The sequence below is a fragment of the Battus philenor genome, unplaced genomic scaffold (assembly GCF_028537555.1).
Source record: "Battus philenor isolate CCGP_79_NKW_IND1 unplaced genomic scaffold, ilBatPhil1.0.hap1 SCAF_28, whole genome shotgun sequence".
Taxonomy (NCBI): Eukaryota; Metazoa; Arthropoda; class Insecta; order Lepidoptera; family Papilionidae; genus Battus; species Battus philenor.
The window spans coordinates 8,172,549-8,199,232 of NW_027181691.1; the positions used below are offsets into that span (position 1 = coordinate 8,172,549).

Below are 26,684 nucleotides of genomic sequence, written 5' to 3' on the forward strand. Positions count from 1 at the left end.
GAGACACGACAATACATAGTCGATATATTAACCAGTCACAATGCGCGTTACCAGTGGTTACTTATAGCAGAGAAATGTGGTCTCTCACTTAAAACCTCATTGGACAGTTTACATTTCAAGGCCATATAGAGGATTAGGGAGGAGCTCGAGATTTCCCTGCTAGATCGAATCAAGAATTAAGAGATCCATAGACGAATGAGAGTAACCGATAAAGCTCAGCGGATTGACAAGTTGAAGTGATAGTAGGCAGGATACGTGACCTGGACAAGCAGAATAAGCACCACTGGTGGCTGAAGGTTCCAAACAGACTACGAACTACCAAGCGTAGCGTAGGAGGTCCACCTACAAGGTGGATAAAGGACATTGTTAAGGTTATCGCATATAGGAAATTTGTAGAGGAAACCAATGGATGTTATATGGTTGAAATGACGATAAATTTAACTTATTTTAGTATTAAAATATGAATGTATATCATTCACAGGTACTTTGCCGATGGATACTGAGCGTAAAGAAAAACTATCGACCAGTGAAATACCACAATTGGCGGCATGCCCTTAATGTGGCACAGACAATGTTCGCCATGCTTAAAACGGGGAAAATGGAGCGCTTTATGTCAGACCTTGAGATACTGGGGCTCCTTGTAGCTTGCCTTTGCCACGACCTAGACCATAGAGGAACTAACAACGCCTTCCAAACAAAAACCGAGAGCCCTCTTGCGATTTTGTACTCGACCTCCACAATGGAACACCATCATTTTGATCAATGTGTCATGATATTAAATAGTGAAAGCAATAATATATTTCAGGTGAGTTATGTACAACTATTTGTACTTCAAAATCAAACCAAATGCAATGATATTGGTCACATAATTGATGGTCTTCGAATTTAAATCAAATGAAAAGACAAATTATTTAAAACAAAAAATGTTGTGGCTACAGTAGCTAGCATTACTAAGCGTACACACACATCTAATTTCAATTACAATTACATGTAAGGGCTTATCATAACACAATATTTAGTCTGATACTAGCTGTGTGAGATAAAAATCTAAAACAAAGTATATTGACATACATACGTTATGTGATGTATATGAGACAACACTTTATTGATTTAACGTGAGTAGTAAACTAATCAAGAATATATTGCAATGTTATCAGTAGCACTACCAAGTCTTGACAGTTACTTCTAAACTCTATTAACGTCAGATGCTCTTTGTTTTTTTACTATAATTGCGTCTAATAATTTAAACTAACAGAAGTTTGATAAATTTGTTACTATTTTTTACGTAAACGAATCCCTAAAGTATTTTACACTTGTTGACTTTCATTTATCTTTCAATGTTTAAAAGCTGCGGTTGAAAAAGCGTTATGAAAATCTATCTGTATATTTTATAATATAATTCCCGGAAAAATGGTGACATGTACTTGGATCGACTTCTGCTTTTATTCTAAGGTTACTCGTAAAACGATAGTACAGAATAGGAAAACAATTATAGAAATTAGGTCAATTATTTTCGAAGAAAGAAAAAATAATTACAACTTTTTTTTCTTTTCTGCTACTTGTCAATTTGTGATATCGGCTCGTATATATATAATTTGAAGTATGAAATGTAACTTGTGTATTTGCTATCGAATCTTACTGCCAGCGTAAGCACACTTATGCTGTTTCAGTACGTAATTTGTGATACTTCCTGCACCCTCCAGTTGTGATACTAGTTCGTTGACTTGTGATAGGAACGCGTAACATAGCAGACACCCAAAGACATAGCAGAAATTACTAAACTAAAGCGTTTGGTATTTTCTACTATGACTTGTGATCTCCCGTTTCATGGCATGGATCTTTGAGTGCGAATATCTCGTTGCTCACATAGCGAGGTATAGTCGGCATGATTCTCAACGTTTAGTCTGATATCTCTCCATTATTTCAATATTTCTGTTGCACTGATCATCGAAGCTGGATGCCAGATTGTTTTAGGATAATATAAGATATCATATATAGTCACAATTTTTTGTTACCTGTAATTCATATTCATATGTGGCAATTTTCAGGCACTATCACCATGCGACTACAAAGACGTCATGAGGGTAGTTGAGACGGCAATACTTTCGACAGATCTGGCGATGTATTTCAAAAAGAAATCGAAGTTTCTAGAACTGGTCGACAACGGGGAGTTCGATTGGCAGAGTCCTGAGAAGAAGGAATGTGAGTTATAATCAATTATAATTTTATTTATGTTTTTCGGCTTTGGTAATTTAAAAAACAATTTAAGAAAGTAACTAATATCTAGCTACTTCCGCTATGCAGCAGTAATCATGCAATAAAGTGCACCAACCGCCCCAGCGGGCGATAAATGCGAGTCCGGTAAATAATGCGAAACACAACTACCGCCATTAATCTACCCTACACGTGTTTCACTCCTTCAAGGAGCATCCTCAGAAGATGTTAGACCGTACACGTGTTTCATCCCTCCAATTCTTTTAAGGTAGCTAATTTCAAAGGCTTCCGGTTACTCAAAGTAGCATCCGTCTAGCTCCCAGATTGCTACGGTAGATGCTCCGAGGAGTGACTATATAAGAGGCTTCCCATAAGGGGACCTCGGCTTGAGCTGCCACTCACCGAATATCTACGCTTAGCATTCTGACCCAAGGGCAGAGAAGACCGAACCTTAGCTAAAAATACTACTACCAATTCGGAAAGCGGTAGCGCTTAGACAAAAAGTGACAGATGAAATTCACACAACGTCATCTAACTGATATTATCCGACAACATTGATAACGAAGACGTCGATTTACATAGTTGGTCTTTTTAACTGGTAACGGTTGTATGATGACACATGGATATTTGCACAAATGTATTAAATAAATCACAATTGTACATATTAAGTGAACTTAATTGAATATTAGGGAATGGTATTAATCATATAAATTTATTTCTAGTGCTCTGTGGCATGATGATGACAGCGTGCGACGTGTCGGCAATAGCCAAGCCCTGGGAGGTGCAACACAAGGTCGCCAAGCTGGTCGCCGACGAGTTCTTCGATCAAGGCGACTTAGAGAAGCTACAGCTGAACCAACAACCAATCGCCATGATGGATAGGTTTGTTAAGAAATATTTAGTTATTGTCACCAATATTATTTCAACCGTAGGATATTTATGGCTGAGCATGGCCACTCTATAGATTTCCAATCAACTCATATTGCTGTCGACAAGGCCCACATTATGTGTGGACATCCTTCACAGCGCTTCCCTGTCCTTAGTTTAAAATCAATCGCTATAATGAGCAGGTATGGTTAGAAGTATTAACTCATCATTGTCATTGTCACTTTGGCCGCAGGACGTCCACTAATGGACATAGAATCCGTATAGATTTCCAATAGGATTGGTTAGAAGTGGCCCGTCTTCAATTCTTAGGATCCCAGCAGCAATCTATTCTGTCATTTATTCAGCCTACCCACTGCTACTTCTGCTATCCGATTCTTGGCTATTGTGATTACTTTCGTTTGTCTACGAATTTCCACCTCAATGACACGAACTTATGGTGAAATCAAGAGGAACAGAAGATCTATCGGGTCGGCTAGTACAATATATAAACAATATAGAAATCGACATATATCTTAATTAAAACTTCAAAAGATTAGCGAATACCGTATCCATTGAGTCATAGTTCTTCATACTTCCTCTGTGACAAGGTTTATATTTTATATTTCATAAAAATACATAACCTTTTGAATTTTAATCTCGTATGTAATTATTAATGCCATCCATTATTTTTCTTTACTACATTCTTACAGAGAAAAGAAAGATGAACTACCACAAATGCAAGTCGGCTTCATCGACATGATTTGTTTGCCTCTGTACAAAGTGCTTTCGGATACGTTCCCATGGATACAGCCTTTATATACTGGCACGATGGAAAACAGGCAGCGTTGGCAGGATCTGGCGGAGAAGGTGGAAATGGGCCTCACATGGATTGATCATGACACAATAGACAAGCCCATAGAAGAGTTCACAGGTAATACACACACAAAGAAACTTTAATTTTTAAATGCTTTTGAAATAAAATCATAATTATGGTAAATATTTCTTTTCTAAACTCTATTACACGTTTTTAACATTGTCATCATTTACGATGGAACATTTGAGACCTTAAAAATATTTGGGAGATAGTTCAATTATCTAACAATGGAAAAAATGTCGCGAATTCTATTTTCAGAAACAATAACATAGTTTTTATATATTAAGTTATTTATAATATTATTTAAATAAATATATAATGTATAAAAAAAATTGTATAAATTTAAGTAGTATTAATGGACGATTTATAATATAATTAATAAAAAATCTATAGCAATATCGTCGTTTTAGGACATAGACACCCACTGCAAGGCATGGCCTATCTCGAAGATATCCATGGGGGATTTACCATAATCGCCACATTTGGTAGGCGGGTTGGCGATCGCATTGTGGTATTAGGGTACGCGGGGGACGCTACCCATTCTCTGGTAACTTGTTTGTGAGCAGTGCAATCCTGTATAATAAATGTACAAAGTGTGAAATTCGAATCCGCGACCTACAATCGCACGTCTCAGTCCTTACCACTGGGCTACCGTTGCTTATTATAATATTCATATACTAATTATAATAATTCATAAACACCTAAAAGACATCCAGAAATATTACAGAACAATAAACTAAAATAATTAGTACAATTCTAAGAAATTGACCAATAATTCAGCGTTACAAGCCTTAGAAAAACTAAAAAATTTGTGACTTATGAAATTAACTCATTTTTAAATAGATTTTTTTCAGTGTTTTCTCAGTTTAACGCTTCTTTTTTAGAAAAGAAATGTATCTTTGTATATCATATATATTTTATATATTCATCTAATGTTTCCCAGCTTTCGAAGCTCACCGAAGGAAGTCAGTATAACAATAGAGAAGTCAAATCATCATTATAGAGATTAGTATTAAAAATTATATATGTGAGCAGAGAACTTATTCATATACATTATTTATATCGCTTGAAAGAGAATAATTTAGGCTAATATACAATTTTAATGATGACAAGCTAAATCACGGTTTGCGTAGGCTAGAACCTTTAAAAATCATTTAATGTCAATTTAAATGCATCGTATACTTTAAAACAGTAAAGCACTGCTATGCTAATTAGCGTAGTGTCACGCTATTCAACGACAGCAAGAGCGATAGCGTTAGCCCCGATGATGATGATAGTATAACGGTGTGTCGCTATAAAATTTTAGCTGAAAAGTTTACCTTAATTAATTATATCGCTTGATACTAATAACCAAATGGATTTTATAAAATTATGCGATTGAAAAATCTGCTACAATACTTACTCTTGCCATACAAAATCGTAACAAAAAACCAACATTCGTTAATTGTACGTAACATTTATTACTATTATTGTGCTACTATTATTGTAATACTAGATTAATATGTATGCGGTTGTATGACTTGTGCCGCCATCTAGTTAAAAAGCTATTCATATGTGTTGGAAAACAATCCTTTATTTGTAAGTAATATGTAAAATATTTGTAAATGTATTAGTAATGTAATGAAAATTTTTGTACATCATATGAAAGCAAGGTGATTTCTTATATAATATTTAACTTTCAGCATCTAACGAAGCAATCAAAGATGTCGAGTTGACGGTCACCACACTTAATTGCGCTAAATCTGCACCCGAAACTAGTAATATGGCGCTTGTGAAAAAAACTTATTCGCTGAGACGCCCTAAACCTGGCAACTTTACGTCTCGTCCGCCCAGAAATAAATTTACTAGGTAAACTATTCAACGTAAATTTTATTTATATTACAAGAATAATATTGTTAATAAGTTTCCGAGGAAGTAGAAAGTGCTACGCTTATTAACCAGCGGAAAATTAAATATAATAAATATAATAAATGTTAAATATAATAATATAATAAAATAAAATTTATTTTATTATATTATATTATTATATTTATCATCACTGCAACAATAAGACGTCCACTGATGGACATGTCTCCCCCTAATATTTAGCAAGACCAGTTGAAAGCGACTTTTTTTCAAGGTCTTCCGACTATTATATTATATATATTATTTCCGACATTTAATCTGACAGAATAACAATTCTCCAAACAAATCACTTTACCCTACAGAAATGAGTATGCGTTCGCTTCGCAATTTAATTTTTGTAAAGAGATAACTTAAATAATAGATACTGTAATGTATTCTAGTTTCGATGCTGACGAAAGAGGTTAATTTTTAATACAGCGCTTTCAACATATATATTTTTCTTTTTTGACTCATGTTACGCATTTCTTTATCGGAAGACTTTTAAAATAATTAATTATATGAAACCGTCTGTTTTTTCTCTTTTTTGATTAAAAATATGTATATAATTTAGTACCGTTATAAATTTAATAAATAACTATAAATTCATCTGTTTCTTTTAGGACTTTAGACTTTAACGTACCAAACTTATTTATAACTTAATTATCTATTGTAAAACAAAACAAAGTCTGTTGCAGATCTCTTTACGCGCCAAACTCCCAGAGCGAGGAGAAAGACAAAGAGAAGACTCTGACGACAGTTCTGGCAGACAAGAACAGCCACTGCACCGTCGTGACAGAGCCAGAACGCACCTCGCAGGCCAGCAAGACCTCGAAACATAAGGGCAGGTTATGCCATATGTTGTGACGTCTAAGTTTTCACTGGTAAGTAATAGTGCAAAAGAAAACACTTTTTCTAAGTGCTGATATAAAGTTGCCGCTCCTGTCAAAAAAACTTTCAAATATATCGAGTACAGTATCTCGTTATATAACAAATTTGCGTTACATCATATCAACGCTAATATACACATATGAGTGCAGACGCTTCAGTACAACAATTAATATTACTGTGATAGGTTGAGATACTTTCCAGCTAAACCAGAATAAAAATAGGTTATCATAACTAGTTTTATAGAATGATCTAAGACGTCATCATTTCAAACGTAAGACATCCACTGATGGACATACCTCTCTCAGAGATTTTCACTAGATCAGCAAGAAGCGGCTATACAGCGTCTTACAACGACCTTAGGATGGTCTTTTGTTAAAATTGTAGCTGGTTGTTTAACGCTGCGTTTGCTGATCCGTGATCTTCTTGAAGACTTTAGCGGTCATATTTACTTGGAACCTTAAGGTTGCGAAGTTGAGACCACGGAGCACCACAATCAAGGTACTCGTAAAATACTGTATGTGGGCCGCTTCCAACCGACCCTTATAGTAAATCAATGGAGAGGCGTTTTATGGCTGAAGTAATGATGTTGATAATAAATTATTTTTAATTTCACAGGACTAGCCAGAGCAATGCAGAGAAAAAGGACAAGGTGAAGCCGTCCAAATCGATCGACTAATAAAATCGGGCGTATGCTTCTTGTTCGTTCAGTGAAATAGTTGCTATTTTAAATTTCTACTATTAGTGACTGTAATATAAACTGGTGATGAGTATACTGCGCAGTGGTGACCGGAACTCACTTCCACCGACTGAACGTCATTAAAACGTTGTTAGAACTTTTGACATTGTCATCAAACATGAGCTTCTTTTAAAATTCGATCTTATCAGGAAAACTATCTTTATTTCTTTATTGCTAACATTATTTCTGTAGTACATCAACTCTGTTTGACTATCTAATGTTGTATATTCATCAAGTTCAGTCGGATGATATTTCGATGTAATTATACCACAGTAGTTCTCGTGTCTTATTTTGAAAAATATTTTCCTGTGTAGGAAACTTTTAGGTAAATGTTTATCTTACTAATGTATTTTACATAGACTGTGATCTAGTTTTACTTCACGAGGTTCTATTTTAAAACAAGCAATTTATTATATCGGCAAGTGGTTGTATATATTGAATTGGTAAACCGACAATTTTTGATATGATTATTTTGTAGTTCAATCAATAAATATCAACGGAAAAAGTATAAAAATAAAAACAATTTTTTTCTTTATTTATATATATATATATATATATATATATATATATATATAAAATTAAGTTTATTATATTTGAACAATGTTGAAATATTCATATAAATTTGATAGATTTCTCATTGTAAAAGAAATATTTGATCCAATATTGTATGTGTAAACTCACCACATTACCAATATAAAACCTTAATTTAAACTTTTAAAATAGAACCGTCGTCACTTGGCCTGTGAAATAAGGTGTACGGATTACCCGTAACATTAAGAATGAGATTAAGAAATTGTTTTAAGTTAATTTTAATTAAATTAAAAATTAATAAATTATTTCAAGAATATATTTATTTTCAACATTCAAAGTTATGCTATTTACAGTCGGTGAAATATAAATAAATATATAAAGTATTATGATTCTAGTCGATTGTTTTAATATACCGTTCTTATAAAGTACTGTGTGATTAAATAACTTCAGAATATTTACTATGAGTTGATTTTATGTTTTCTATCAATGAAGACAAAATGTGTGTTATATACCCACACGCTTTTTTTTATTCTTCATTTTCTCCTCTATTATATACACTTTTCAAATATATACATACATATATATGTAGATTATACATTTTTCGTGAAATTTTAGTTGTTGGCAAGTTTTATCTGTATGACAGTGCAATACACAATTTTCAAAGTTTCTTTAATAATTATATGCAATGGTTTTCCTATATTATATATATATATATATATATATACACAGAAATATTTTTTTGAGATTGTGAGTATCTAAGTAATATTTTTTTTAAATAAACTATGCGTACTATAGTACCACACTGCAATCGCCAACCCGCCTGCCAAGCGTGGCGATTATGAGATATCCCCCTAGATATCTATTGGGGAATGCCTACGCCTTGCAGTATGTGTCTATGGGTTGAAACGGCGACCATTTAATCAAAAAAATTTGTGCAACATGTGTCTTCTTACTTGTCAAATTTTTAACGCAAAACGAATGCGCCTACACATTGTTTTTGTTTAATTATTAAAGATATTTTATAAATATGAAATGATTTCCGTTTGTTATAATTTTAAATACATTTTATTATTTGATGGAAGTGGTAAAACTGGTATATGTAGACGTGAAACTGAATTTACTGTTGTTTAAATAGTCTAGATATCTTATAGCAAACTCGAAGAGGAAAATGTATTTTATTAATTTTTCCCCTTCTAGTAAATAAATCATTTATAGATACATGATGTTCTGACTTAGAATATACTCTATAGAGCTGTACTAATTATTGTATTTCCCTTAACATTTTTATTCAATGTTGAAATGTGAACAATTTTGTTTTACTGGATATTTTCATTACAAATTCTTTTTCAAGTAGTTTAGCAATGCTGTTAAAAATATATTGTACGGAAAGTAAAAGCTTCAGTTCTTTGTGTACTTTTACTAGTCTGTTACTTCGTTTATATTGGGCATTCTCTGCTGTTATATAAGCATACATCTTATGTATTTAAAGACCTTTTTAAACATTATGAGTAGAAGAGAGGTCTAACAAGATATATTCATGAATACAGCCAGTTTGGTACAATAAAAGGTTATCTTAAAAGAAGTTTTATTGTTGTTAACCTTACTGTATGTATTAAATCATGCAGATATTAGTGGCACTTATGAATATTTATGCACATATATATACACGAGCTTCCCTAAAAACAGTGTTTAAAGAGATTATATAAAACGCCAATCTCTTTAATCCTAGTATTCGAAATGAAAGTTTAAATTGTAATATTGCGGGTTCGATTAAAATTTAAAAATTTCTCTTATTGACATTGAATAAGTATTTATTTACAGTTACATTAGTTTTCAATTCAAATTTCTTAAAGAAACTTCATGCTTTCTACTTTCAATCATAATGATATAAACATAGATGAACAAATAGTTACTTTCCTCGAATAAATCTATTGTTATTTATATCTGCTATAATATTTATGCCAGCAGGGAATGCGCCTATATATTTCATTTAACTATTTTTAACGATACATTTGTTTCTATCAATAAAACTATTGTCGACATTTTGTGTTGTTTTATTTTTGGTAATGTTTTTATTATACCTTTAGCAACAAGCAAGCCTGTGATGATACACAGCTCTCCTGTTAAAAGTGCATTATGCGCTGTTTTGTATTATTACATGCAATTCCACGTCTGATCTACGCTTGAAACCTTTCATGGTAATGCTTATTAAAGAAAAAATTTGAATCATATTACATCTAAACTAAAGTTTCGGATCACCTGGACGATGTCAATCAGTTCTAACCTAACTCAATAATTTTTACAGGACCTTATTAAGGTCGTCAAAAGATGAACGCTAGTCGTCCTATTGCAAATCGACGAACATAGCCCATGTCCAAGAGTAAATGCCTTACAGCTAAAATATTAAGATATGATGAAGTTGATGCTTCATATATAAAGGTATGGCTCAATCATCGACGTCATAAAAATAAACACTTTGCCTATTTACACTATTTAATTATCTCACATACACATACAAATATCAACATAAGCACAAACATATGAAACATACAAACACCAACATATAGAAAGAAAAAAAATCAGGGAGCAAACCCGAGCGGCATGGTAGTCTCGTCTCGGCTATGGTCAGCACGGGCGCGGGCGACAACGTCAGTCCGGCTTGCTAGCTGTTTCTATTGATGTTCATGCAGTTTGCCCAAGAACTTTTACAGCTCCACCGGAACTGAATTCACGTTCAGTACGAAAGAAAATTTTGGTATTGTTTTTAAGCTTCGCTTCCACACCTCATATTAGTTGCGCTAAAGAAAGATAGATAGATGGTTATTTTACTAATAATTATATACCAAAATCGTTTATACCTATAAACTTAAGACGCAGCACAGCGCCTTAGGTTTGTACGATTTTGACTATGATAATAACTAATATATATAAAAATTATAGTACTAGTTTATTGTTTAATTTTATTCATAATTTTTTTTAATACTGGACAAAAGATAGATTGTTTTTTGTAGCACATATGAAAATAGTGGTAAGAATCTGTTGTGAGTAATTGTTACACATGACCTTTTTATTTATAAAAATATTTTCTTTTGTTTTGTTAAACAATGGTACTTACAAACTATATTGATACAGAGACGTTTATGGTGAAGTTACAGTGCATTTTCGATGATACACTTAAAGTAATTCATCATCGTTATGTCAGCTGTTGAACGCCCACAGTAAGGTATACGTCTTCCCAAAGGATTGTCACGAACATCGATCGATCTTGCGATGCCCGTTTGCAATGCCTTACAGTTATAGTTTTAACCTAATTTATATAAAAATAAAGATACTGGCCTACTTATGTGTTATTTTATTAATTCCGAAATTTATTAATTAATCGTAGTGAGAAAGATGAAAGGTAGAGATCAATGGGAGCTCAGCGTTAAGAACTGGCGGTTGCTGGTAGGTCAAGAATTAATAAGTATAAGAGAAACCCGACCGCATATACTTTTAGCCACACAGCAAAAATAGTAGTTTTGATTAGAGTCAATAATGCATCCGTCATATAGCCCCAACTTTGTACTGTCATATTTTCAACTGATTTAATTTCTACAGAATTCATGAGGTAGTGTCAGATTAATATTAACATAGTGCTAATACTACGAGTTTTTTTTTTATCAGAAGTCCAGAAATTTATACATCAACTGCATCTTATTACATGAAACCTATACATGTAACATGAAAAATACATTTAATAGAATAGCCCCATGAATATTGCAAGTTAATATAAATAAACTGTAGAAATATGACTGAAACTTCCAAATAAATACGAAGGAACTTCTTCCGCTGACCTTTAAAAAATTTATTTTGTTTCTTAAATCATTTTCTGTGTTGTATAGTGATATAATGTCCGGAAACCGGTTTCAGCAGGCAATCAAGCTTCAACACCATTTTAGTGTGGTCACCGGATATCCGGTATTGTCGCAGCCAGTGAACGAGTGTTATTTTCATTGACATCATTGCGTATGCCTTCCCTGAAATTTACAGTTGATATTAATATTTAGCATGGGTTTTTTGTACTAGTAAATGATGAAACCTTAAATATTACCCAAAATCAAAAAAAAAATATTAAAAGAAATAATAAATATTACAAGTCTCAAGACACTAAAAACTGTACAATAGATTGTATGAGATTAACCTTGTCCTAATAATAAAATGATGATGATTTGTCCAACACAATTAACACTTAAAGAAGACTCGGTTCAAGGCTAAATAAACTTGAGCGGAAAAAAATTTGAGCATTGAAAGAAATAAGTAACGATCGTATTTTGAACTGATTTCAACCAATATCCTATAGTTGCTAGATTGTCTTGCTCTATGAAGTACCACTTATAAAATAACTTATGCCGTGTGTGTAGTATTTCATACAAATATCAATATCTTTTCGGATATACGAAATGGGGTAAGTGAGGCACGCACTTTAAAAAGCTGTTTTACAAATATAATGAAATGTAACGCACAATTGAAATCGGCTACTTGAATATTTACCAATGCAGTTTCTGCGACCAAGGCTAAAAGGGAAGAATGCATTGCAGTTCTTCGGCAGCTTCTCGGGATTCAGCCACCGATCAGGCTTAAACTCGTGTGCATCTTCACCCCAGATTGAGAGACGGTGGGAGGCAAACGCCATCAAAACGCAAGTAGTGCCAGGATACAGCGTGCAATTTTCTTTAAATAATATCACATTTTTGTTACATTAATTAAAATTAATTCATAAAAGAAATCAATATTAGAATATTATGACTATTTTTAAAATGCCGGCAATGATATTAGATAAAATCAATACTTTCATTTATTGAATTTCGTGTAAAACAAATTGAATTGTTCAGAAATAATTAAAATAACAAGGGCGTTGCATTTAGAAAAAAAATACTTACTGAGCTGCAACTCCTTTTCGGTGCATCTAGCAAGAACAGGAACAATAGGGTACAGGCGCATTGTCTCCTTTAATACTGCTTCTGCATAAACCAGTTTTGATAAATCTTGCTTCTCAACATCCCTATCTTTAGTGCCGAATATTTCCTGTAATCTGAGAAATTTACAATTATTGTGCTATCGCTCGGCAATCTGAATTTTTACCCCATTTTGGAAATTAGAATTACTTGAGGCTGCCTTATAAAAGAATACTTCAAATTAAAACTGCAAGGGTTCCTAAGGTGAGACCAGTTTATTTGTGGTTACATTTTGGATTATCTGTTAAGGTAATAAATCAATTAATTCCAAAGCTTAATCATTATTTAAAAATCGTTGACATAATGAGATTTTTTAAAAGTATTTGCTTAATACAAGGAATGGATCACCCGCAAAACTACTCAGCATGTTTGAATTATTTTTTTTGAAAGTAAAAGTAGTTTGTTGTTTAACAGTTTTGCCATTCTGTGCTTGAAACTTAATGGTATGAAGGTTTTTTTTACGTATACATAGGTAAAAGATAGTCAAATCTTATTATCTTACTCGTTGTAAAGTCGCTCTTGAACATGCGGAATGGATCCGATTAAAACCAAGGCGTAGGTGAGCACCGTTGCGTTGGTGTCGTAGCCGGCAATTATAATGGTGTTCATGTGTTCCCTCACAGCTTGATCACTGGCAAGTTCTCCCCTGTCTTTCATATCCAAAAGCAGATCAAGAAACGACTTCAGTGTTTTTCCTAAAATTATTAATTTCAACTAATTACCCTGTGATGATAATAATTATTTATATCCAACTATTTTAAAAACATTTTTATTTTAAATTAGCTACATTATGTGTTACTCTGTCGTTAGAATCCGGCACTGGGTACAAGACCGCTCCATCTCAATCCAAACTTCACCATTCTTTACCTCCCTTTTCCGCTATTGTTACTACTTCTTTGTTACGTTTTGCATGTACGTTGTATATATGTATGAATGTTTTGTTATGTATGTATGTTCGTTTTTAATTTATGCTATATCAAATAGTTCTATTGCTATTTTCTGCAGCAAGTGTAATTATTCTATTATTATTTATATATTTGTTCGGATCCCAACGATTTGACATGAAATTTTCTTGTTTTCATCTTGATTTCGTTTTCATCCGACTTAGTTGGAGGGTTATGGCATTTTAACCACACGGACACCTATTCTTCATGACCACTGGCTTAAGTGATTACATTACCGTGTATTATGTTGTCTTTAAAGTATCGTGATTGTACAATATTTAATTTATAATATTATTAAGTAAATAAACTTAGTTACGAATACCATTAGAATTAGGAGCTAATGAGGTGCCGTTACGTCTTTCTATCTTGCGGTTCTCAATTATCTGGAATAATGAATATACAGATTAGATGTCTATTTATACTTGCCATTTACAAATTTTCGTAAATGCCATACCTATAAATATATGTAAAACACAGTGCAATTTACCATTTTTGAAAACTCATGAATTTTTAAAACGTTCCTATCAAAGATAATTTTTCTACGACTAAATTTCCAAATTGGCTCAAAGTGCAACCAAACTGTTAAGAACCTTTCCATGGCATTATGGAAGAATTTTTGTACTGTTTCTGAGAACTCCGCATCGTCTGGGTTATCTTGTCGCAATTGCAATCCCGTTGTTGTTACTGTAATTTTTAAAAAACATTACATTTTTATTAGTGATTGTACTATTTTGCTAAAGCTCTTTATGGTAAGCATCACTTAGATTTCTTCCACTAGCTATCATCGAATAGTAGCCCGCTTATAAAATACTCCTATATTCCATTTATTATTTATTAGAGATTGGCATAGTCGTTAAAATTACAGACACCGCATAAGACTTCCCCTGACCTAATATTTTAGAAATAGAGAAAACATCTCTTCTCAAATAGCATACGCTTCTTAACAATTTACTCCTCAAATTGTTTTAGGCAACATCTATGAATTCGCCAAAGGACTTGTTTTGCTTTTGATTCGCATCGAAAAATGTAGTAGAACATATTTATTGCGGTCTATTTTTAAATGTGAGAATTCTTATACAATAGCGAAGACTTTTACTTAAGTCTTATAGCCTATATCTGTAAAATCACCTGCTGCAGTATTGTACACAAATTAATTTTTTAATAAATAATTAATTAAAATACATGCTTGAATCGTATCTTTTATAACAACAACCTACATCAGAAAATTATTCATAAATTGTAACTTAAATCAGTGAAGTTATTTATTCATATTTAAATATACAGGACGATTGGTTAGTTTTGTAAAGTCTTTAAACTGGTGATTGTTTAGGTAATTTGGCAGCAAAATTTTTTCTACACCTTTTTTTGAACAACCTATATAAAGTGAAATATGTTACTTTAATTTTTCTATTGGATTGCGGCAAGCCAATCACCTCTGGCATTACAAAGTCTGCAGAAAAAGATAGTGAATAATAATTGATTTAAAAAGTCGTAATACAAATTTTTAAAACGCTCTATAAAATCGACTCACTATAAAAGTGAGTCATTGCGTAATTTATTATTCCTGAAACCTCAGATTTTTGGATAGGGTGTAGCAATCATTGAAAGCAATTGTACTATAAATTAACACCTTCAGAGCCTTTACATATATATCCAGTAAGTATCCAGTACTTGTTGTTTAAAAAGCATTTGGTAAATTTGGTTGGCAAAGGTTGAACTAGATATATTCAATTTCGCTTTCATATTGGGCAGTTTTTGTTTTTTTTTTTTTTAATAACAGCTGATTCTAAGAAAGGCAGATTATTTCACATTATTTAGCATTGACGTCGCTTACTTCAGGAAACAAATAAAAATGCTTTGTAATATTGTTTACAAAATAAACATACCATATATTGTCTCCAACATGTTTCTGAGTAGATAAACATCATGACCAAATGGTTCAGAGCCCACACTTTTTTCCAAATCTGTAACGAGTCGTCTCGCTTGACTATTGAATAGGGGCATAAACTGGTCTAAAATTTGTTGCTTGAATGCTGGATTTAGATATTTGCGATCCCTTTTCCACACAGACGCTAGAAAAATACGTGCCAATATACGAGTATCACATAGCATTAGGTAAATAGAAACGTGTTTTGGAAACGATATAAAATCTATACTGCAAATTTGTTTACATATAAACTAAATAAATATTTTAATATAATGTTCGGGGTAAAATAAATAATCAATAGAAGAGATGTCATCTTTCATCATGATAACGCTACACCACACAAGTATTTATCCACTAAATAAAAATAAAGAGAGTGTGGATATGGAGTAATAAAGCATACATCCCTGACCTTGCATCTCCTTCCAACTGTTTGTTCGAAACAGGTGGAAGGAGATGATCTTGAGAAATCTTTGGGCAGTGTAAGGCTGACATCAAGACTACTTTTCTCTCTTTATTATCAAACGTTCAAACATTTCTCTATATACCGTATCATTATGTCACTTATGATATTCTAAAAAGGCATCGAACAAAATAGCAACTATTTACTAAAGTGAAATATAAACTAACTTAGAAAGATAATATCCAGAATTTTTAAATAAAATGTGACGGCACTTTTTGACCAACTTACGAGTATTATATTGACACCGATATAAACAAACTGCGAAAACTCATCAAGATATCTTTTACACGCACAACTACTAACTACAAAGCTAATAAAATAGTGTACTAACTAATGTATAGTTGAGTAAAACTTCCAAGTTGAAGTGTTATTATGTATGAATTTTAGCTGTATTTACCCAGAAGAGAAAATTGTATAAGAAAAATTGTGAATAATGATAAAACGCTGCCGTACCCCGCAGCTGGGAGAAGAAAGATCCGTATCAAATAGCGGCAACCCTCTCCTGTCTGCGTTGAGTAAAAGCGAAAAAAAATATTGTAAAAAAAACACTAGCGATACAAATTAGATTTAATAAAAATACACCTATTAAATTGATAAAATATCTGTCACATGATGACGTCCAATTATAGCTTTCTTATTTAAGTTTGATTTATCAATGAGTGAAGATCAGATATAAAGTAAATTCATGTTAATATTCAAGGCTCTGTACTTGTGCGTGATCTTTTTAAAAATGAATACTTACGTGATGCTGTAACTAGCCCATCGCCCGCTAATGGTTTCACAAAGGAATACATGTGATCTTTTGCAAGACAATTATTAGCTACGGCGAGACAGTCATCCGGATCAGTTATCACTGAAAATAATATTATTCATTTAAAACAAGTTTATTTAACGTTTATGTGACAAAAACAATGCGATACTCGGCACTTTATTTTATTTTATTTTCACTCATTCAGGAAACAAAAAACTAGTTACATTTTAACAGACGACTTATACATCAATGGGTCTTTACAAGTTTTCCGCCTTTAACATTATTTACATTGTGAGGACGTGCAAATGGATCATAATCCCACATATAAGAAAGGTACTCAATAAAATCTATAGCACATACAGGATTAGTAACAAAGTCTTACAAGATATTTATAAACATATACTCACATACACATGTGTGTCATAGATGTATGCTTGCTTAGAATATTTATTTGCTATAATTAAAAATTATCAAGAACGGCTTGGTCTTATTAAAAAAATAAACTTACTTAAAGAAAACATTAGATATACTTAACTGCACAAATCCCAAAATCCCGTACTTAACATGACAGGACTTTTAATTTTGATGCTGTAATTGGCATAATCGTTTACTTTCTGCCAAAGCTCTGTGAACAAAAGAAATTAAAATCAACTGTTAAAATTGAACGATTCATATACATATATAATACGGTATTAACATTAATGTAAATAAATTAATAAAAAAATCATTACGAAACCACAGTACGTATATAAAATTTTAAATTGTAAGTTTATATTTACTTCCTTTGTTATTTCTGAATGAGCTTACAATTAGCGTAATTGCATCTGTCATATTGAAGTAACTTCTCAAAATACAACGGATTAAGCGAACGGGTGTCGTGTCCATTAGGGTGTAGAGAGAAAGGCGCGATATGGTGTTCGATAATTTTGAACCCGAAAATTAAAAATTCAAAATTACCGAACACCATATCATTTGAATATTCATTCAGAGAAGCCTCGTTGCTAAGTATTGGCGTTCAGCTTCACTAACCAAAACTTTCCCTATCTAATCAAATTAAAATGCCACTTTTAAAGCCCGTTATATGTAAGTGGGATTGCAGGATTAGCTGATGTTCATCTTTGACACGCTCAAATCCTAGTAGGTTACAAGTAAGTAGGTTACAAAGAGAGGGTGAAGAAGGGAGAGTGAGAGGGGTGGGGAAGGGTGAAAATCCTTCCTACGTGGTCTCCATTTCAGAACCTTAAAAGTCCAGCATGCATTTGTTCTAAACACTATATGACAAGCTTTCTGCCAATTCTACTAGACAATCCGACCTTCTATGGCTCTCCTAATTACTAATTCTATCACGTGCAGAAATCCAAAACGTAGCCCACTCCACGTGTTGTCGAGCGGCTGTGACCTTGTCAAAGGAACCCGAAGTGAGAAATATCGTTTCTCTGCCGTAAGTCAACAGTTAATTAATGTAATTAGACCTTATTCATTAACGAATACGTGCGTGCTTGAGGGACGAACGTTGTTATTTACAATAACCGGTATCATAAAAAATATACTTGCGTATGTACAGGCCCCTGGTAATGTAATATCCACTTAAGCGTAAAGTAATATCACCTAGTTTACTTATCATGACCAGTCAATCACACTTGTCAATATAAATGGTTTTAACTTACAAGGTTAAACTTTATTATAATAACATTTATGTCCCAATTAAGCAATGTATAATAAGCGTAATATTTTTTTGTCACGTCATATTTAAAGCTAAAAATATATAAGCACTTTAATATTTCAATATTATGTAGTGTGTCGAATTAATCTAAATTGCCACATTGACTTGTTAACTACACCAATAAATAAAATTAACTAAAATAACTGGTTTTTACCTTACAGTACATATACCAAAATAACACTTTTTTATTTTTTTCTGTCTGTCTATTTGTGCCGGCTAATCTTAGAAATGATTGTGCCAATTTTGACGTGACTTGTAATAGCAGATAGCTGATGTATTAAGAAGTAACTCAGGCCATATATATTAAAAAAACATTCAAAAATGAAAAAGCGAAACAAGATAAATATTTTTTATTAAATTACACAATGACGAAGTTGCGCATACCTAGTTGTTAAATAAAGATATTTATTTTATTTACTCTATTGGAGATAAACAATAACAAAAAGTAGTAAGAAAGTACAAACTAGAAGCATAGATATATAAAATTAGTTACAATTGCTACCTTATAACTATCTCACTGAAAACATTTATTGATTTATGGTCAAACAATGACAGAACAAGTAAAAACATTAATAAACAGGGGTCAAAGATTATGGTTTATAAACTTATATTATGTTTGTTTATATATCTATATCATATATTTATATTATGGTTTAAATTGTATCAAATTGTCTTGTGTGTACCCAATAATTTCGAACGAAATTGTCTTTTAAAAGATACAAGAGAGCACGAGAATATATCAATATCACTAATATATGAATTGTGGAGGTCACACATTCTGTATAAGGGTGCACGTTTACCGATATTTGTCTTAGCCTTTGATAACAAAAAGAGAAATCTAGAACGCGTTCTAGCTGCAGGAATTTGAAAGTTTACCTCCGACAACAGTTCTGAACAGTTAACGTTGCCAGCACAAATATTTTTAAGTGTAGTGGCGTCCATTAGAGAACGTCGATCCTTCAGTGATAACATTTGGTATCTGCTAAAAAACATTTTTTAAGAATCCCGGGGGCAATGCATTCGGTAGTTCAGAATACGAATTTTTTTTGTACTCTTTCAATTTTATTTTCGTAAATTGCATACAGTGGATTCCAAACGGGGGATAGATACTGTTACATGCATTACACAAAAAATATCCATAATTTACGGATCTGTCATATAATTTTTGTGTAATTATTTCTGAATTACATATTTAATTTTATATTTATATATATATATATATATATATATATTATGAAAAGAAAATCTGTTTCAATTTCCTGTGTGCCGAAATTCCCGGCAGTATTTCTACGTGTATTTCACCTACCAAAACGAAAAAAAATTCTTTTACATTCAAAAATGAAATATTTAAAAAATAACCGAAGCCAAATTTTGAACAAAACGCGTGGAACTAGTTGAATATAGTTTCAATTGAGTATGTGTACATTATACAGTGGAAAATTACGGTTAGGTAAGCAGAAACTAAATATATACACAATATGACATGATCTATGAAAATGAGATCGAAATACACGGTCGACCCTAATAAAGTTCACTTTTATTTTTTAATAAACTTCTTGCAACCAACGCATTAAGAAATGTGTATAACTCCATGACTTGATTCCAGTAGGACCTTGTCATTTGGTACACATCTATCGCTAGCATACAGATCGTATGAGAAACATTAATAATAAAAATAATGTCGATCTGTTTGCTTTGTGATTTTTATGAGGAATCCCAAGAGAACTTTCAGTCGCTCTTAAACCTTTTACCGAATTAAAGTTCACTATTAATATTTTGAAATTCAGTACAAAATGGCGATGAATATTTAAAACTTGCAAATATGTTTTATATATTAATATTAAACCTTCAGTGACATTTGGAAGAACCTAACCAAAAATCTAGACTATGACTTTACGAAATAATTTTTAAACATTTAATTACAATCCTTCTTTCGTTTAATAAATAATATATATTCATCGTATTATTTACCAAACTAAACTTTATATTGAATCAACTATTACGAAAAATAACTTACTTTCAGTGTCCACTAAAAACATATGCGTGTGACCAATCAAAGGCAAGGCACCGGGGTAAACAGGTGGACTACCGGGGCGAGATGCTTTCCGCTTCCATGTGTACAGAAATATCGCAATACACAGTAGTGTAAAAAACAGCATCTTCAATCCTTATTCTGAAAAAAGTTATAACTCAATCACAAAAATCCTAAAAATGTACATTCGCGTGTCTTACTTTCTATATCTGTATTTAATTTAATAATAAAACCTGGAATGGATATTTATTCAAGCTTCCAAAACTGCTCGAATTCAACAACAGATTGTAAAACTTCAGTTTATACTTATAAATTCAACGGTCACTTATTTTTGTTAATTAATATAGATTAATTAAAGTAATGAGATAATTTTTTAAACAAGTAAAACGATTATTTGTTCCTTATTGCACAAATTAAATAGTAAATTATTATTAAAATCTTACTCAAAATTCTTGTAATCCGATTAATGGCGGTAAATAAGTATTTCCACTAAAGTTGTTGTTCTAAGACTGAAGAATGTTCGTAAGCATATCCCTAACATAACAAGTTTATTCGTACAGTGTTTATTACTACAAACAAACAAGTTTGAAAAAAATTTGAACTAATTACGCTTGACCCAAAATTAAGTTATTATTAGGCATATGTATAATTAGAACACAAAGATGCAATTTCCGTGACTGAAAAAAAATCTTCAACACTCTTTTACGTGGTATTGTGAAATATGTTTTTTGGAGAAGCAACAAGCAACTTAACAATAAATTATTAGGAGAACAGGAAAGTAAATTTGCTTTCTTAAGTTAAATTCACACGGCTACATTTTTAACAAGTTTTTATTTCTAATCAACAATATATTCACCTTCGTTATCATCAACCTTTTGCCATCTAGTATACAAATTTTTCAATGCCGGAGCGGTAAAAATCAATCGATTTTTCTGTATAATATGTCCACAGAGACGACATTAGACTTTCCGGTCGCCCTAATATATTAAAGTTTTAGCAGTATAACTAGCAATTCTTTGCTTAATTCACAAGAGATCCGCTGATTAATAACACTGCGTTCAACGGGTTTTCGTTTTATCCTTAGAGTTGACATTCTTTTGTTGTAGATATTCCTCATGGTTGCAGACGTAAGCACTGGTACATTATTAATTTTTTTTTATTATCGTTGTTAAATTTGCTACGTTTATGAAGCAACGGTGCAAATATTGACACAAAATTTGTACTGCAGAAGAACGTTATTGTAAATTACAGCTACCCGTAGTCAATGTTTGTATGAACATAGATCTTTATTATGTGTATAAATAAGAATAAAGATAAATAAAGATCTGCACAAGGTCAAGACTTTAAATAAAAACAAGTTTGTTTTTATTTCTCTCTTTCTCTTCATAATCCAAAAAAGTTATTTTTTTTATTTTTAAATATAAATAGAGGAAAAAAAAGACAATTCATATGATAAAAAGGCGGTCTTATCGCTCGAAGCGATCTCTACCAGACAACCTTTGGATGGAAATGAGAGACATGAAGGAGAGGGCAGTTAGGGCATACGTGCATACACAGCCAACTGTGCTCACTCTGTGCTTGGCACTAATTGGTGTAACATTACTCCTGAAGATGCCCCGTGAAGGAGTGAAACACATGCTGAGTGATTTAACGGTGGTAGTTGTGTGATTCGCATTGTTTACCGCTTGCGCATTTATCAGTGGGCGGTGCACTTTATTGCACGACTACTACTGCATTGGCGGAAGTTGATATATATTTGTCCTTTTCTTACATATATACATTAAATATACATAACAGTCTAAAATAAGCGAAGCAATGTTATGCTTGTATATTTTTTACATGGAAATACATAATTATTCATGCACCGTTATGTTAAAATATTTCAATATAATCAATTGCAAACACTAAATAATAAAACAGATGTATTTAGTGAACCAATAAATTTATTCATGTTTATCAAATCACTTTCTTTTCTCCACTGTTACTAAATGGCCGGAAACCGGCTTTAGAAGGACTTCATACATGCTCACGGTCTTGGTGTGATCACCCGTTATTACGTAGCGTCTTAATATATACACAAGCACTATTTTCATCCACATGGTAGCGTAGGATTTACCTGCAATATGGTACAACATTATATCAATCACGAATACCTTAAAAAACTAATATTTAATTTACGGTTATTTAAGTCAACGATTGCTCGAGGAGCGAAGTGTTTTTTTCTTGTATACTGGATAAAAATTGGAATTAAGATCATCAGTAGGAAGGTGAAGTGAGATAAAAGATTAAAGAGAAAAGTGTAGTTAGTGCACCCAAAGAATAGCGCCGTCGGATATGCGGTCATTTTAACGGAGAAAGATATAGTGATTTTTGCGAAGATTGAAAATGAATCGAATGCAGTTAGAAGGTCATAAGGCCGTCCAGTTTGTTGAGTAAGTGTGAGACACATCACCATAGCCAATTGCACAAGCATTGCCGTAGTTTTAGTAGGTAGAGAGTTTTTTAGACAGTATAAACTACGCAGAAAACGTGAAAGATATTTAGGTAAATTCATTATTATCGAGTACACAATAATAAAGAGAATACAAGACTTAATAAATACACCGAATATCACAATTCAAATAATATAGTGAAATACTAGTTACCGATACAATTGCGTCGTCCAAAACTAAATGACGCAAAGTAATTACGATTTTTAGGCAACCTCGCAGGATCGAGCCATCTTTCCGGTTTGAATTGATCAGCATCTGAACCCCAGATTGGATGACGGTTGATTCCATATATAGACATATAGCAAGAATTTCCAGAATACAGCGTCAAGTTTTCTACGTTCAAAAAAGTTTTTAATTATGGTTCCCAAAAAAAAAATCGATTGCATTCATTAAAGTTATAATCAAAAACCTACTTAGTTTAATATCTCTATCTAGCAGTCTTGCTATATAAGGAGCCACTGGATACAAACGAATAGACTCTTTTAAGGCTGCATCCAAATAAACCAAACGAGACAAATCAATTTTCGTAACATCTCTGTCAGATTTTCCGAATACATCTGCTAATCTGTGAATTATAAATAATATTGGTAAAATGGGGTTCGATTTTTTTACACTTTTTCTAGGAAAACCTATAATAATGAAGACTAAAAATATCTTATCAACATTTGCATTTACAATGAATCCTCATTAAAATCAGCCTATATTGTAGTATATTGTAGTCGAGCAATAGTAGCCCTGCCGTAGAGAACTGAGACTTGCGGTTGAAAGTCGCGAGTTCAATTCCTGGTGTTCAATCTCATAGAATTTACACTTTGATTGGCACTCCAATAGACAAATTTCCAGTGCATGGACAGCAGCGTCCTCTGCGTACCATAATACAGCACTGCGATTAACAACACGCCTACCAAGCGTGGCGATTTGGTATAAATTTGGTATAAAGGAAGCCTTATACTTTGCAATGAACAACTATAGTTTGAAATGACGACGTAAATTGTAACTTCTGACAGCTTCTGATTTTATAGATGCGTTCCATATTTTTTTTCTATTTTCATGATTTTTTCTATCGCTTTCACTACTATCCTTAACTCTCACTATAATTGAGTCAAAAATTCTTCACTCTACGATTTATTTTTATAAATTAGTAAAATTGTTATTTTATAAATACTTTCATTCCACAAACGTTCCACAAACTTTAATTGATACGAATGCAAATAAAAAAAAATTAAAGAAAATCATTCAATTTTAGTGACTTTGACTATGATGGTATCGAACCGCTGAGGATTATAGCCACAAATATTAACAGCGGACTGATGGAACGCAGCGGGCGACACTACCTCCCCCCGTGGCCGCACACTTACCCATGGCGCGGTACAGCGGTTTCGGTATCGTATCAGAACGTTTATACTCACTCTGCATAAATTTTATTTTGCACTTTAGGATAGGAACCTATCAATAAAATTGTATATAGCAAACTCAGTGCTACTGTATCATATCCAGCGACGATTAACGTAGTAACATGATCTTTCACATCTTGATCAGTAAAAACTTTCTCCCCATCAGTGTCTTTCAAGTGAAATAAAATGTCACTAAACGTTTTAAGACTTTCACCTAAAAACAAAATAATTGTTGTAACTTTTATCAAACAACAAAATGTTTCACATCTTTTATGGTACGTAATCAACCCACCAGAAGTATTCTTAACGTCTGGATTGTTGTCATTCTCCATGCGTTTCTTAATAATCTGTAAACAAAGTAAATTTTATTTTTATTATAAGTTCTAAAGGTATTTTTACATGTTTGGACATATGTTTAAATATCTCAATAATAGCCCTCAGAACGTAACTTGCAAGTGTAAGTGGCAGTTAGATGGCTACATAACCCACAGAATTGAAGATTGATAGGACCATAAGTTATTCCGGCAGTACAACATAGTACATCTAACTAGAAGATAGACAGACAAACTGGTAAAGATTGTCGTAAAACGATGTTTCCAGGCCGCTAACAGCTTATTGTAATATATAGGAAAGACCTATATACAACACTGGACGTCATACGCCTGAAATCGTGGTGACGATGTCACTAATTCTGTAATAAAACCAACTCTATCAAGAATAATCTAGAATAATAAATATAAGTTTTGTCATTGTGTTATCATTGTCATTATTGCTAAGCTAATTTAAGCTCCTTATTTAAGTTCTCTAAGTCTGTGACATAAACAATTATACTAAAAATTAAAATAGCTTTTGAATGTGAAAATCTATAAATTGCAACCTATTTTGTTATTGGATTTCTAAATCATCGTCATCATAAACTTGTGAGCCTATACTAACATAAATCTGCCTCAAAGATCGTTATGACTACTAATCTTATTCTGCTGGCATCCAGCGATTTCTAGCGACTTTGACTATATCATATAATTAAATATATATTTGTACCATATTTAAAATTCCGTTCAAAAAATTCAAGTCTTTGTCCATCTTGATTTTATCATTGCTTCTGTTCCATGTGAAATCGTTGTGCAACCAGAATTTTAAAGCCCTGTCCGACGTAATTCCTGCAATATTATTAGCGGCATCTCGAAACTTTTTGTTAAGACTTTCTTCATGATCTAAATCCACTCCGGTTGCAGTACCTGGAATGAAATATCAATACAGACTTCAAACTAAACGCATTAGCATGTTAAGAATCACATACAGTTGGTTAACACGTTCACTGCGGCTTGAGGTTTATTCAGCCTCATGGTAGACTTTGCACTGGTGCGGCGGCTGTTTACACTCAACTTGAAACATGAGGCAGAAAAGGCCTCAACCGCACTACTAGGAAGTTCAGCTTGAGGCTGATTCGACCTCAGCCGCACCAGCTGAAAGTTCTTTAAAATTGGGCCCGCAGTGAACGTGTTAACTAACTATCCCCTGGAAGCTTAGCATGACTCGTAATGCCTTATGAGTGTGAGTGTTTGTGGGTAGATATCTAAAGCAATAATTTAAAATATATTTCAACCCACAAGAATGGTTAAAATATATTTCTTAGTTATCTCTATACCTTATAATTAAAAACTTATCGTAATAAGTCAAGACAAAGATGGAAAACTTTTATATACAGGGTGATAGTTTTAAAAAAAGCTTCAACTCACAAAATAGAATTTCGTAAGATTCGTTCTCAATTCACCTTTACTCGATAAAGGAATTTTTCTACCAAATTTTAAGTCGCTTAGCATTATAATTTCAAACGTATAACGTATATTAATTGACGATAAATAAGCAATATTCTTCAATGCTTTTACACCTATATCCAATCTCCTTTTACGTATATAGATTCTAAAGTCGTAATTTTCTTTGCTCGTGCAAATAAATTCATTTAAAAATAT

At 32.5% G+C, this 26,684-nt stretch overlaps 2 protein-coding genes across 3 annotated transcripts in view; one reads left to right on the forward strand and one right to left on the reverse strand.

The window, feature by feature from the left end:
* Positions 1–7,910, forward strand: part of LOC137925879 (cGMP-specific 3',5'-cyclic phosphodiesterase-like) — a 139,904-nt gene extending 131,994 nt beyond the window's left edge. Inside the window, exons 13-19 of one of the 2 annotated variants that reach the window (XM_068769353.1) lie at positions 482–805; positions 2,049–2,202; positions 2,937–3,096; positions 3,792–4,012; positions 5,638–5,803; positions 6,525–6,720; positions 7,343–7,910. In XM_068769353.1, coding sequence (XP_068625454.1) covers positions 482–805; positions 2,049–2,202; positions 2,937–3,096; positions 3,792–4,012; positions 5,638–5,803; positions 6,525–6,678 — 1,179 coding nt within the window. In that variant the 3' untranslated portion in view covers positions 6,679–6,720; positions 7,343–7,910. The remainder of the gene's footprint in view (positions 1–481; positions 806–2,048; positions 2,203–2,936; positions 3,097–3,791; positions 4,013–5,637; positions 5,804–6,524; positions 6,721–7,342) is intronic. The other variant, XM_068769352.1, reaches the window with a different exon arrangement.
* A 3,945-nt stretch (positions 7,911–11,855) lies between these two features.
* Positions 11,856–26,057, reverse strand: LOC137925839 (cytochrome P450 4V2-like). Its single transcript, XM_068769300.1, has 16 exons — positions 26,012–26,057; positions 25,753–25,949; positions 25,004–25,058; positions 24,727–24,925; positions 23,731–23,882; positions 23,471–23,650; positions 22,791–22,941; positions 17,682–17,695; positions 17,062–17,172; positions 15,819–16,004; positions 14,555–14,616; positions 14,249–14,315; positions 13,491–13,683; positions 12,914–13,065; positions 12,525–12,704; positions 11,856–12,010 (listed from the first exon to the last, which is right to left on the reverse strand). The coding sequence occupies exons 1-16, from the start codon at positions 26,055–26,057 to the stop codon at positions 11,856–11,858; spliced, it is 2,100 nt and encodes a 699-aa protein (XP_068625401.1).
* Positions 26,058–26,684: the final 627 nt, after the last annotated feature.

What these genes read in the sequence shown, in the direction of transcription:
- LOC137925839 (XM_068769300.1), bottom strand. Translation starts at nt 26,057, where the DNA reads ATGAGGCTGAATAAACCTCAAGCCGCAGTGAACGTGTTAACCAACT. An exon ending in AGACGTTAAGAATACTTCTG is followed by an intron (nt 24,926 to 25,003) that starts GTGGGTTGATTA and finishes TTTTGTTTTTAG; the next exon opens with GTGAAAGTCTTAAAACGTTT. An exon ending in TGGACGACGCAATTGTATCG is followed by an intron (nt 22,942 to 23,470) that starts GTAACTAGTATT and finishes ACCATATTGCAG; the next exon opens with GTAAATCCTACGCTACCATG.